Source organism: Phocoena phocoena, chromosome 1 (assembly GCF_963924675.1).
Source record: "Phocoena phocoena chromosome 1, mPhoPho1.1, whole genome shotgun sequence".
In the NCBI taxonomy this organism is placed as follows: Eukaryota; Metazoa; Chordata; class Mammalia; order Artiodactyla; family Phocoenidae; genus Phocoena; species Phocoena phocoena.
In genome coordinates, this window is record NC_089219.1 from 141,828,198 (window position 1) to 141,842,650 (window position 14,453).

Genomic DNA, 14,453 nt, shown 5'->3' on the forward strand with positions numbered 1-14,453 from the left:
TGACAAGGTTACAGGGAATTTTATACTTTTTAAAGTTTCTACAATTATACATTACTGTAACACAAACAAATATTTTGTATTGTCTCCCTACTATGTCAAAAAGTAAACCATAATATAATTCAAAATAACATGATTTAATTACAACAGAAAGAATAAATAAAAGGAAAATAGTTGATAACAAAATATTATGTATTTCAATATGAAAATCTTTAGACATTACTACACTGGAAGTTAAGAGAGAAGTATTTACATGGCTGAACCAATATTTAGAGGCCCAGTGTGATTTTTTTTAAAAAACATTGAGTAATTCTTGGTAATGTTCTGAATAAAACAATGTACAATCAACCACCCATTTATATGACAGCTGCATTTCTGGAAAGTTCATTGTATATTTTAATCACACAAAGAAACAGTTTAATATATGGAAGATGGGTTCTAGCCTTAGATAATTACAAACAGCTTTCTCGCTTCCATGACAATTTTTCAGGGCAAGGGACACATCTTCATCTTGCATCGTTATCCCACACATTGCAATACTTAAAACCTTCCCCAGGGTCTTCCCCACCCCCTAAATTTAAATAGGCTTCCCTATTAAATCATGTCATTATAATGACAACCAAAGTCTCTCCCAAAAACCTTCCCAGATGCCACTCAATGGAAGATATCTCCCCATTTAGAACCAGAAATCTAAAGCTTCTATCAGATAATAATTTATGTTTACATTACACATTTTTCCACAACTACGTCCCCAACACAGTACTGTACACAACATACTGGCTGCATTAAGGAATGTTTGAATAGTAAATAAAAATGAAGCATGAATTATAATCACCACCTGAATTGTATTCTTGAGTTCAGTGGTTGAAAGTCACACAGACTTGCATCTAAATCCTTGCTCCAGATTATATTAGCACTTTGACTTCAAGCAGTTTACATGTCCTCAGTCTCAGATTCTTCATCTGAAAATTGGTTATGATGGGAGTAGGGCAGTTCTGAGGTTTAAATGAAATACAGCACATGAAGCTCACAGTACTGTATGACACTCAACAATCATTTAGCAACATGCTCCGGATGTTTCTATCCCATCCATCCTGTCCCCATTCCCTTGAAGGTGCAGGAAGGCTTGGATGCTCTCAGGGTCATGTTTACACTCAGGGTGGAAATGGATCATGAACCTCTCTACTTTCGCTTCATGGTTTATAGCAATTTGATTGCCTAGAAATAGCAAGTAGGGCTCTAGCTTTCTAGTCAAAGAAATATTTTCATTGGAGCATGTTTCTTCCACCCTTCAAATATATAAATGTACAGAAGAGTTTTGAACAGTTTCATGTTCTCAGCAGGGCTTAAATAATATTGTAATTGAGATTCTCCAAAGTAGAATGAATCTGAAAAATTAATGAATGCCCAGACTCCCTCTATGAAGAGCACCTAAAACAATAGTAAAAATAAACAAACAGTTTCATGCATTTAGAATTGAAGGAAAATCTAAGATAATTTCTAAGAGATTGAATATGAACTGAACATAAAATATCCCTTGAGAGAAATCTACTATACCTATTACATCAAAGATTGTCTTTTAAGGTATGTGTATGTGTGTGTGAGATTACTTTGTTAACTTGAAAAATGTTTCATTTAAGTTTTTGCATCTCAATAACGTTTCAAAAATATTTGCTAAACGGCTTAACACCAGTCAAAACAGAGTTACTTTCCAAGGAGGTTCCCTAACCTATTTATTCTTGTTAATAGTTTTTTTTCTGACATCTAACTTAAATCTATTCTGTTGCTATAATGATATGCCTGTTTCTTCTTGCTTTGACTACCAGGAAGGAAAACCCTTGGTTACACCTAGGAGGACTTAGACCCAGATTCTTCACAGTACAAATGGAGGAGATCTACAAAAGGAGAGGGTTTCTTCACTAGAGTTTGTTTTTCACTGGTATAAGTTATTTTAAGTGGCTTCAAAATAGCAATCCTACTTCTAGAACAAACAGAATAAGTAAATGGCTGGAAGAATAGGACTTTGCCTGTGGTTATGCCTGGCATTCATATTGATTTGGATCCTTTTTCATTATCAAAGAGTAATTAATTTTCTTTTGATTAATGTAAACAACCTAAACAGAAAATCTGCTTCCAGTGGCTGGCTGCTTGCCAACAATCTCTGTATTATGATTCATTTAGTTCTTGGTTGAGAAACAGTAAAACTTTTCCATTCTGCTTGTTTTCACCTATTGCATTTGCTGTGTCATGTGTTCCATCCTTGGCATATGTTCCCAGAGAAGATGGTCCTGGGGAGAAACAAGATGCTAATGTTCTAACAAGCCAGTTAATTTTGCTTTTCTCTCTATGGTAGGAGATCGCAGTAATCAGTGCCCCTCTGGGTTTGCCTTAGATTCAGTTGGACCCTTTTGTGCTGGTAAGTATGGAAATAAATTATTCGTTTTTATTTTTTATTAAGCTATTAATGCTACCATTTAATGGACATTACTGTCATTTTGCTAGATATTTAAGAATCACAACAGTCCTACAAATGTCCCATTTTACAGGTGAAGAAATTGAGATGTGAAGAAGTTGACTGCCTAAGATCACTCAGCTATCTAGTGGCAGAGCTAGATTTGAATTTAAGATAGATACAAAGCCCTTTCTCTTCCGATTAGTCCACAGTCAAGTGTGTCAAGGATCATGATCAAGTAAAGGGGTAGAGGGAACACAGGGACAAAACACTGGACTTCGTCTGGCCACCTGATTGCCATGAATGTGGAACAGCAGTAATTCAACTCTAAGTCACCTAAGCTGAGAATTGGTTAATCGTAGGATAGGGCTGGATTGTGGATGGAGGACTAATGACTAAACCAGCCTTGTGCCATCCAAGTACCTGTGCAAGAGGGTCACAGATAAGTAAATAGCTAAGTAAATGACTTGAGGAGCTCAAGTTAGCATACATAGTGCCTTGCTTTTCTTTTTTTTTTAAATAAATTATTTTTTTTTTTATTTTTGGCTGCGTTGGGTCTTTGTTGCCGCACACGGGCTTCCTCTAGTTGCAGCAAGTGGGGGCTACTCTTCGTTGCGGTGCGCGGGCTTCTCATTGTGGTGGCTTCTCTTGTTGCGGAGCACGGGCTCTAGGCATGCGGGCTTCAGTAGTTGTGGCACAAGGGCTCAGTAGTTGTGGCTCGCGGGCCCTAGAGTGCAGGCTCAGTAGTTGTGGCTCGCGGGCTCTAGAGCGCAGGCTTGGTAGTTGTGGCACACGGGCTTAGTTGCTCTGCAGCATGTGGGATCTTCCTGGATCAGGGCTCAAACCCCTGTCCCCTGCACTGGCAGGCAGATTCTTAACCACTGAGCCACCAGGGAAGCCCCACAGTGCCTTTCTTTTTGCTTGCTGGTAGGCAATGTAATGTAGTATAGTGGTAAAAAGGTGGTCTTTAGAAACTACACTGCCCAGGTTCAGATCCCAGCTCTGAGAATAATGACCTATGTGACCTTGAGCAATTTACTTAACCTCTTTGTTCCTCAGTTTTATCATACAAATGAGGATAGGAATGAGTTAATGTAGGTAAAAAGCATTTAGATCACAATAAATTGTCATTATATCTCAGCTGTCATCGTTGTTTTAGAATTAATCTAACCATTTATTCACTCTCAGAGATAATTTGAGGACCCCAAATTAATTTTTATTTCGTGTTTCCATCCTGTGGCACTTAGAGCATTTCCTGTTACATTTGATCCATTCAGTGGCCTCTATAAGCAACTCTTCTCACCAACTTTAATAACTCCTTGAAAGTAGGGCTTCTTCAAAGTAGGGCTTCTTGATACTAATTGGGTCTTTCTGTTTCTTCTTTCAGATGAAGATGAATGTGCAGCAGGGAATCCCTGCTCGCATACCTGTCACAATGCCATGGGAACTTATCATTGCTCCTGCCCAAAAGGCCTCACTATAGCTGTGGATGGAAGAACTTGTCAAGGTAGTCACAAAGCTAAGTCTAATCAACACATTTAAGCAGTGGACATGGCAGTCTCTGACCTAGGAAAAGCGTGGTAGACCAGTGCTCTTCTTTCCTGTGCTTTCTGCCCCCACCTTCATTAAGTTGAAAAAGTAAGGAAGAGGGAATACTGCTCACACACTGCCTTCATATGGGGTGCTCTGTGGACAGCAATGCCTGTAGTGACTCACTCAATCCCCACAACACAATGAGAAGAGGCAGGCAGGACTATTACCGTACTCCTTTTACAGGGATAAAAGTAGGAAGGAAGAGGCTATAAAGAAATTAGCAAGTTGCACAATCATGGTACGTTAAAGAAAAACGCACTTTTCTATCAGATTCCAGGTATGCTTCAAAGTTAGAACTTGTATAAAAGCCTAGTTGTATAATAAACTAAAAATGATGAAAAGAAGAAAGGATTTCTCCCTCTATGCCCAAGGAGACCCCCTTCTAAATGCTAAAGAGAGAGAGAGCAGGGGCATAGGAGTAACTTTTATGGAATGTCCAGTATGGATTGGGCACCTCATAAACATTTAATTTTCAAAGCAATGCTGAGAGGTGGATATTATTATCCTCATTTTACAGATGAAAAAACTGAGATGTCAGAAAGGAGAAGTACCTTTTTTCAGCCACCTAATTTATAAGTGGTCTGTTGGATGGCTTGGTCTGTGAAGACATCACACTGTCCTGCTATGAGCTTGTCAGCTACTCAACCCACCTGAAATGACACACCCCCAAAATTCGCCGTTTTTGCTCTTGTATATTTCAAGTGTCATTCATTGCTTTTCTTATCCCCATTTCACAACAGGTTCTTTGGTTGGTTTTCTTCAGTTCCCCCTAGTTGAATGACTCACTTTGTTGCAGATATTGATGAGTGTGCTTTGAGTGGACACACTTGCCATGCTGGTCAGGATTGTGACAATACCATTGGATCCTATCACTGTGTGGTCCGCTGTGGAACTGGCTTTCGAAGAACTAGTGATGGGCTGAGTTGTCAAGGTATACAAATGGAGGCCCTTGCTTTATCTTCATTGTATTACAAATTAAAACCCCTGCCTGTTGAATCACTTAGAGTAAACGCTCTTTAATAGATTGAGCTTCTTAGTAAAATGTTTAAATGTAATATGCCATGGCTATTTTAAGTATTTGTAACAAAGTGGTTTTGAATAAAACTTGCCTGTAATATTTGAGAGAAGAGATCATACAGCATGATCTTAATAGAATCTATTTAATAAAACTCATTTCATAAGACTGAATATTTACTGCAGGACTTTTTAAATAGAACTTATTATTTTAGAGCAGTTTTAGATTCACAACAAATTTGAGTAGAACATAAAAAGATTTTCCATATTCTCCCTGCCCCAACTCATGCACAGCCTCCCCTGCTACCAACATCCTGCACCAGACTGGTACTTTTTTTTTTTTTTTTTTTTAACCAAGGATAAACCTGCATTAACACATAATTACCACCCAAAGTCCATTGTTTACATTAGGATTCACTCCTGGTGTTGTATATTCTATGGGTTTAGACAAATGAATAACGTCATATATCCTCCATTATAGTATTATACACAATAGTTTCCTTGCCCTAAAAATCTTCTGTGTTCCACCTAGTCATCCTTTCCTCCCCCAACCTCCAGAAACCACTCCTCTTTATATATATATATATATATATATATATATATATAAATTTATTTTTTGGCTGTGCCGGGCTTTCTCTAGTTGCAGCAAATAGAGGCTACTCTTTGTTGCAGTGTAGTGGCTTCTGTTTGTTTCAGAGCTTGGGCTCCAGGCACGCAGGCTCAGTAGTTGTGGCACACGGGCTTAGTTGCTTCACAGCATGTGGGATCTTCCCGGACCAGGGCTCACACCCGTGTCCCCTGCACTGGCAGGTGGATTCTTAACAACTGTGCCACCAGGGAAGCCCGTCATCTTTTTATTGTCTCTCTAGCTTTACCTTTTCCAGAATGTCATGTAGTTGGAATGATGCAGTATGTAGCCTTTTCAGATTGGCGTCTTTCACTTAGTAATATACATTTAAGATTCTTCTATGTCTTTTCATGGCTTGATAGCTTATTTCTTTTTAGTGCTGAAAAATAATCCATTGTATGAATGTACCACAGTTTATATATCCATTCTACTGAAGGACATCTTGGCACTTACAAATTTTAGCAATTATGAATAAAGCTGCTATCAGGATTTTCCAGAGGAAGAAACACTGGATACAAAATGAAATTCTTAATAGTAGAAAGAATGAATGAATTATGGTACATCTATACCATGAACCACTATGCTGCCATTAAAAAGAATGGAATGAAGCTCAACTATTTGGCTTAGACAAATAGCCAACAACCGTTTGGCTTAGAATTTCCATGAGGCATTGTTGAGTGAGAACACAAAGATATGAAAGAGTGTATGCAACTTGTGTAGAAAAGATTATGTGACTGGAAAACAAACAATAACCAAAGAAAAAGGAAATGGACTTATATATTTAGGAGGAGATATAGGTTTACATAAAAGAGATATGTTATTATTTATATTAGATTGTTAATGTAAGTTGGCTTTGGTGGACAAGGGGAGGACAAGGGAAGCCAAGTGAAAGAAGAAGAAAAAACTGCACTAAGAAAATCTTTTAAAAGTATATGATCACAGATCAGGGAGGAGACAAGATGGCAGAGTGGAAGGACTTGAGCTCACCTCCTCTCATGAAAACACCAAAATCATGACTAACTGCTGAAGAAACATCGACAAAAATGACCTACCAAAAGAACCTACCAAAAAAGATATTCTACATCCAAAGACAAAGAAGAAGCCACAACAGGATGACAGAAGGGGTGCTTCCATGATATAATCAAACCCCACACCCACTGAGTGGGTGACTCATAAACTGGAAAATAATTATATCACAGAGGTTCTCCCACAGGAGTGATAGTTCTGAGCTCCCCATCAGGCTCCCCAGCCTGGGGGTCTGGCATTGGGAGGAGTAGCCCCCAGAACATTTGGCTTTGAGGCTTGAGTGCAGGAGCTCCACAGGACTGAGGAAAACAGAGATCCCACTCTTGAAGGGTGCACATAAGGCTTCACATGCACTGGGACCCAGGGCAAAGCAGTGACTACATAGGACCCTGAGCCAGACCTACCTACAGGTCTTGGAGGATCTCCCAGGTAGGTGGTGGTCACCTGTAGCTCACTGTGGGGGCAAGGACACTGGAGGCAAAGACCCCAGGGAACATTCATCAATGTGAGTTCTGCAAGAGGACTTGGCAGCAAGAACCGGCCCCACCTAACAGCCTGTAGGCTCCAGTGCTGGCACACCTCAGGCCCAATAACCAGCAAGACAGGAACACAGCCCCACCCATCAGCAGACAGGCTGCCTAAAGTCATCCTGAATCCACAGCCACCTTTAAACACACCCCTTGACATGGCCCTGCCCAGAGGGACAAGACCCAGCTCCACCACCAGTGGGCAAGCACCAGTCCTTCACATTAGGAAGCCTTCACAAGCCTCTGGACCAACCTCACCCACCAAGGAGCAGACACCAGAAGCAAGAACAACTACGGTACTGAAGCCTGAGAAAAGGAGACCAGAAAGTTAGACAAAATGAGGTGGAAAAGAAATATATTCCAGACAAAGGAGCAAGATAAAACCCCAGAAGAACAGCTAAGTGAAGTGGAGATAGGCAATCTGCCTGAAAAGACTTCAGAGTAATGAGAGTAAAGATTATCCAAGATCTGAGAAAAACAATGGAGGCACAGACTGAGATACAAGAAATGTTTAGCAAAGAGGTAGAAGATTTAAAGAACAAACAGAGTTGAACAATACAATAACTGAAATGAAAAATACACTGGAAGGAATCAATAACAGGATAAATGAGGCAGAAGAACGATTAAGTGAGCAGAAAGAGAGATGAGTGGAAATCACTGCTGCAGAACAGAATAAAGAAAAAAGAATGAAAAGAAATGAGGACAGTTTAAGAGACCTCTGGGACAACACTAAACACACCAACATTTGCATTAAAGGGGTCCCAGAAGGAGAAGAGAGAGAAAGGGCCTGGGAAAATATTTGAAGAAATAATAGCCAGAAACTTCACTAACACTAACTTCACTTCACTAACATGGGAAAGGAAACACTCACTCAAGTCCAGGAAGCACAGAGTCCCATACAAGATAAACCCAAGGAGGAACACACCAAGACACATATTAATCAACTTGACAAAAATTAAACACAAAGAGAAAATATTAAAAGCAACAAATAACATACAAGGGAATCCCCATACAGTTATCAGCTGATGTTTTAGCAGAAACTCTGCAAGCCAGAAGGGAGTGGCACGATATATTTAAAGTGATGAAAGGGAAAAACCTACAGTCAAGAATACTTTACCCAGCAAGGCTCTTGTTCAGATTCAATGGAGAAATCAGAAGCTTTACAGACAAGCAAAAGTTAAGAGAATTTCGCACCACCAAACCAGCTTTACAACAAATGCTAAAGGAACTTCTTTAGGCAGAAAAGAAAAGGCCACAACTAGAAACAAAAGAATTATGAATGGGAAAGCTCACCAGTAAAGGCAAACATTCTGTAAAGGTAGCAAATCATCTATACACAGATATGACATCAAAACCAGCAATCGTGAGGAGAGTACAAATGCAGTACATTAGAAATGCATTTGCAATTCAGAGACCAGCAACTTAAAATAATCTTATATATATATATAGAGAGAGAGAGAGAGAGATTGCTATATCAAAACCTCATGGTAACCACAAACCAAAAATCTACAATAGATACACATACAAAAAGGAAAAAGCAATCCAAACACAACTCTAAGATAGTCATCAAATCACAACAGAAGAGAAGAAAAGAGAAATGAAGGAAAATGACGTACAAAAACAAATCCAAAACAATTAACAAAATGGCAATAAGAACATTAATATCGATAATTACCTTAAATGTAAATGTATTAAATGCTCCAACCAAAACACATAGATTGGCTTAATGGATACAAAAGCAAGACCCGTACATATGCTGTCTACAAGAAACCCACTTCAGACTAAGGGACATGTACAGACTGAAAGTGAGATGTTGGAAAAAGGTATTCCAGGCAAACAGAAATCAAAAGAAAACTAGAGCAGCAAAACTCATATCAGACAAAATAGACTTTAAAATAAAGACTGTTATAAGAGACAAAGAAGGACACTACATAATGATGAAGGGATCAATACAAGAAGAAGATATAACAATTGTAAATATATATGCACCCAACATAGGAGCACCTCAATATGTAAGACAGATGCTAACAGCCATAAAAGGAGAAATCGACAGTAGCACAATAGTAGTAGGGGACTCTAACACCCCCCTTGCCTCAACGGACAGATCACTCAGATAGAAAATCAATAAGGAAACACAGCCCTTAAATGACACATTAGACAAGATGGACTTAATATTTAAGCACTCCATCCAAAAGCAGCAGAATACACATTCTTTTCAAGTTCACACAGAACATACTCCACAATAGATCACATGCTGTGCCAGAAAGCAAACCTCAGTAAATTTAAGAAAACTGAAATTAAGCATCTTTAACAACCACAATGCTATGAGATTAGACATCAACTACAAGAAAAAAAACTGCAAAAAACAGAAACACCTGGAGGCTAGATAATATGTTACTAAACAACCAATGGATCACTGAAGAAATCAAAGAGGAAATCAAAAACTACCTAGAGACAAATGAAAACAGAAACAAAACAATCCAGCAACTTTGGGATGCAGCAAAAGCAGTTTACGAGGGAAGTTTATAGCAATACAATGTTACCTCAAGAGACAAAAATCTCAAAAACAACAACCTAACCTTACACCTAAAGCACCTAGAAAAAGAAGAACAAACAAAAGCCAAAGTTAGTAAAAGAAATCATAAAGATCAGAGCAGAAATACATGAAATAGAGATGAAGAAAACAATAGAAAAGATCAAAGAAACTAAAAGCTGGTTCTTTGAAAAGATGAACAAAATTGATAAAACTTTAGACAGACTCATCAAGAAAAAAAAAGGGAAAGGGCCCAAATCAATAAAATTAGAAATGAAAACGGAGAAGTTACAATGGGCACCACAGAAATACAAAGGATCCTGAGACTACTACAAGCAACTAGATGCCAATAAAATGGACAACCTAGAAGAAACAGACGAATTCGTAGGAAGGTACCATCTCCCAAGACTGAATCAGGAAGGAATAGGAAATATGAACAGACCAATCACAAGTACTGAAGTTGAAACTGTGATTTAAAAACTTCCAACAAACAGAAGTCCAGAACCAGATGGCTTCAGAAGCAAATTCTATCAAACGTTTAGAGAAGAGTTAACACATATCCTTTGGAAACTGTTTCAAAAATTGCAGAAAAAGGAACACTCCCAAACTCATTCTACAAGTCCAGCATCACCCTGATACCAAAACCAGATAAAGATACTACAAAAAAAAAATTATAGGCCAATATCACTGATGTACATAGATGCAAAAATCCTCAACAAAACACTAGCAGACTGAATTCAACAATACATTAAAAGGATCATACACCATGATCAATTGGGATTTATCCTAGGGATACAAGGATTTTTCAGTATGCACAAATCAATCAGTATGATACACCACAGTAACAAATTGAAGAATAAAAGCCATATGATTATCTCCATAGATGCAGAAAAACTTTTGACAAAATTCAACACCCCTTTATGATAAAGATGCTCCATCCAGAAAGGGGGCATAGAGAGAACCTACCTCAACATAGAAAGGCCATATATGACAAACCCACAGCTAACATTGTACTCAGTGGTGAAACTGAAAGCATTCCTCTAAGGTCAGGAACAAGACAAGGATGTCCACTCTCACCACTTTTATCTAATATACTTTTAGAAGTCCTAGCCATGGCAGTCAGAGAATAAAAAGAAGTAAAAGGAATCCAAATTGGAAATCCAAAGAGTAAAAAAATCCAAAAAGTAAAACTGTTACTGTTTGCAGGTAAAGTGATACTATACATAGAAAATCCTAAAGATTTTGCTACCAGAAAACTACTAGAGCTCAATGAATTTGGTAAAGTTGCAGGATACAAAATTAATACACAGAAATCTGTTGCATTTCTATACACTAACAATGAAAGATCAGAAAGAGAAATTAAGGAAACAGTCTCATTTACCATCGCATCAAAAAGAATTAAATACCTATGAATAAGCATACCGAAGGAGGCAAAAGACCTGTACTCTGAAAACTAAAATGCTGATAAAAGAAATTGAAGATGGCACAAACAGATGGAAAGATATACTGTGGTCTTGGATTGGAAGAATCAATACTGTCAAAATGACTATACTACTCAGAGCTATCTACAGACTCAGTGCAATCCCTATCAAATTACCAATGGCATTTTTCCCAGAAGGAGAGCAAAAAAAAATTTTAATTTGTATGGAAACACAAAAGTCCCTGAATGGCCAAAGCAATCCTGAGAAAGAAAAACAGAGCTGGAGGAATCAGGCTCCCTAACTTCAAACTATACTACAAAGCTACCGTAATCAAAACAGTATAGTACTGGCACAAAAACAGAAATATGGGTCAGTGGAACAGGATAGAAAGCCCAGAAATAAACCCACACAACCTATGGTCAATTAATCTATGACAAAGGAGGCAAGACTATGCAATGGAAAAAAGACAGTCTCTTCAATAAGTGGAGCTGGGAAAACTGGACAGCTACATGTAAAAGAATGAAATTAAAACATTCTCTAACACCATACACAAAAATGAACTCAAAATGAATTCAAGACCTAAATGTAGGACCAGATACTATAAAACTCTTAAGAGGAAAACATAGGAAGAACACTCTTTGACATAGATCACAGCAACATCTTTTTGGATCCACCTCCTAGGGTAATGAAAATAAAAGCAAAAATAAACAAATAGGACCTAATTAAACTTAAAAGTTTTGCACAGCAAAGGAAATCATAAACAAAATGAAAACACAACCCACAGAATGGGAGAAAATATTTACAAACAAAGTGACCAACAAAGGATAAACCTCAAAATATACAAACAGCTCATGCAGCTCAATATGAAAAAACTAACAACCTAATCAAAAAATGGGCAGAAGATCTAAATATACATTTCTCTAATGAAGACATAAAGATGGCCAAAAAGCACATGAAAAGATGCTAAATATCACTAATTATTAGAGTAATGCAAACCAAAACTCCAATGAGGTATCACCTCACACCAGTCAGAATGGCCATCATTAAAAAGTCTACACATAATAATTGCTAGAGAGGATGTGGAGAAAAGGGAACCCTCCTACACTGTTGGTAGGAATGTAAACTGGTACAACCACTATGGAAAACTGTATGGAGAAACCATACATATATCCAGAGAAAACCATACTTCGAAAAGATGCATGTACCCCAATGTTCATTGCAGCACTATTTACAATAGCCAAGATATGGAATGGCTAAATTGACAGAGGAATGGGTAAAGAAGATGTGGCACGTATATACAATGGAATATTACTCAGCCATAAAAAAGAATGCAATAATGCCATTTGCAGCAACATGGATGGACCTAGAGATTATCATACTAAGTGAAGTAAGTCAGAAAGAGAAAGATAAATAGTATATGGTATCACTTATACATGGAATCTAAAAAGATGATACAAATGAACTTATTTGCAGAACAAAGAGACTCACAGACTTTGAAAACAAACTTATGGTTACCAAAGGGAGAGGTGGTGGGGGGAGGGATATATTAGGAGTTTGGGATTAACATATACACACTAATATATATAAAATAGGTAATTGAAAAAGACCTACTGTATAGCACACGGAACTCTACTCAATAATCTGTAATAACCTATATGGGAAAAGAATCTGAAAAAGAATGGATATATGTATATGTGCAACTGAACCACTTGGCTGTACAACTGAAACTAACACAACATTGTAAGTCAACTGTAGCCCAATATAAAATAAAAATTAAACTTAAAAACATGTTATCACATTTGTGCATTTATGTGACATGTACAGGTTTTGAAAGATTAAATTAGAAAATCTGAAATAGAAAACAAGAACAAAATAAGACATTGGAAATCTCGAACTTGGGAATGTAAGATTAGAACATGGAGAGCCTAAAATATGGTGAGATTTTTCTTTTGAGGGTTTGTAATAGAACAATAGAAAAGTGGCAGGAGCTTGAGGTGAGTAGAGACCTGAGGGAGGAATTGTGTTGGGATAGGAAAGATTTGATTATGTCTACAGGGTTGTGGGAAAGATGACAGTAAGGAGAAGGGCATTAAAAATACAGAAGAGGAGGGCATGATCAGTGGACCACAGTCATCGTGATGAGGAAGGACGAGATGGGCTGCAGAGATCAAAAACTCAAATAGAGGAACTCTTCTTAAATGGAAGGAGTGGTCTCCCTTTTTTTGGAATGAAAGGAAGGAAAGGGGAGGTTACAAAATACAGGCAGGTGCACACAAGTTTGGTGAATTCATGCCTGCAGGGTTTTTTTTCCATTGCACTATGACCCAGATGGTGTTCAGGAAGATTAATTTGGCAGTGACTACAAATGAGGAGAAAAGCTAAAGTTGCTGCAGTCATTTGAGTGCAAGGTAATAAACACCTGCATCAGACTAATAGCAGCAAAAATTGGGAAGAAGGGTCAAATTGCAAAAGTTGTTGCAGAAGACTTAACTTTATTATTTTTTTTTTCTACCTTCAGTACTCCAGTCTGTCTGCAACATTCCAGGGCTAAAAGTTCCTAGAAACTGGAATGGGAGCCATATGGTAAATAAAATAGTTAAAATAGAGAAGTTTTGCATCAACATAGTTCTGAATCACTAGCAAACTTCTACCTTGGAGTAGTGTTGAAGAGAATAACCCTCTCCAGCAGTTAATTCTATCAATTATCTAGCAGATCCTTTGAGAGCACTTCAATTGGATTCTTTTTAGGGAAGATCTTAAACATCATGATCACTAAAATATTTAACATTTGGGATAAATTAAGCCAAGTTTTCTAACAGCATGTAAAGCATGTTTTGTTTTCTTTAACAGATATTAATGAATGTCAAGAATCCAGCCCCTGTCACCACCACTGTTTCAATGCCATAGGAAGTTTTCACTGTGGATGTGAACCTGGGTATCAACTCAAAGGCAGAAAATGTGTGGGTAAGAAGAGGGCTATGAATTCAAAGCAGTAACACCTTTGTAACTTCTTTTTTTTTTTTATTTAATTTTATTTATTTTTTTATACATCAAGTTCTTATTAGTCATCAGTTTTATACACATCAGTGTATACATGTCAATCCCAATCACCCAATTCAGCAAACCACCATCCCCACCCCCCCACCGCTTTTCCCCCTTGGTGTCCATACATTTGTTCTCTACATCTGTGTCTCTATTTCTGCCCTGCAAACCGGTTCATCTGTACCATTTTTCTAGGTTCCACATATATACGTTAATACAT

The 14,453-nt window shown here is 37.8% G+C and overlaps 1 protein-coding gene across 1 annotated transcript in view; it reads left to right on the plus strand.

Moving 5' to 3' along the window:
* The window catches only part of HMCN1 (hemicentin 1), a 519,661-nt gene that overhangs the window by 465,309 nt on the left and 39,899 nt on the right, over positions 1–14,453 (plus strand). The window contains exons 98-101 of the mRNA XM_065885936.1: positions 2,351–2,413; positions 3,837–3,956; positions 4,839–4,973; positions 14,042–14,155. Coding sequence (XP_065742008.1) covers positions 2,351–2,413; positions 3,837–3,956; positions 4,839–4,973; positions 14,042–14,155 — 432 coding nt within the window. The remainder of the gene's footprint in view (positions 1–2,350; positions 2,414–3,836; positions 3,957–4,838; positions 4,974–14,041; positions 14,156–14,453) is intronic.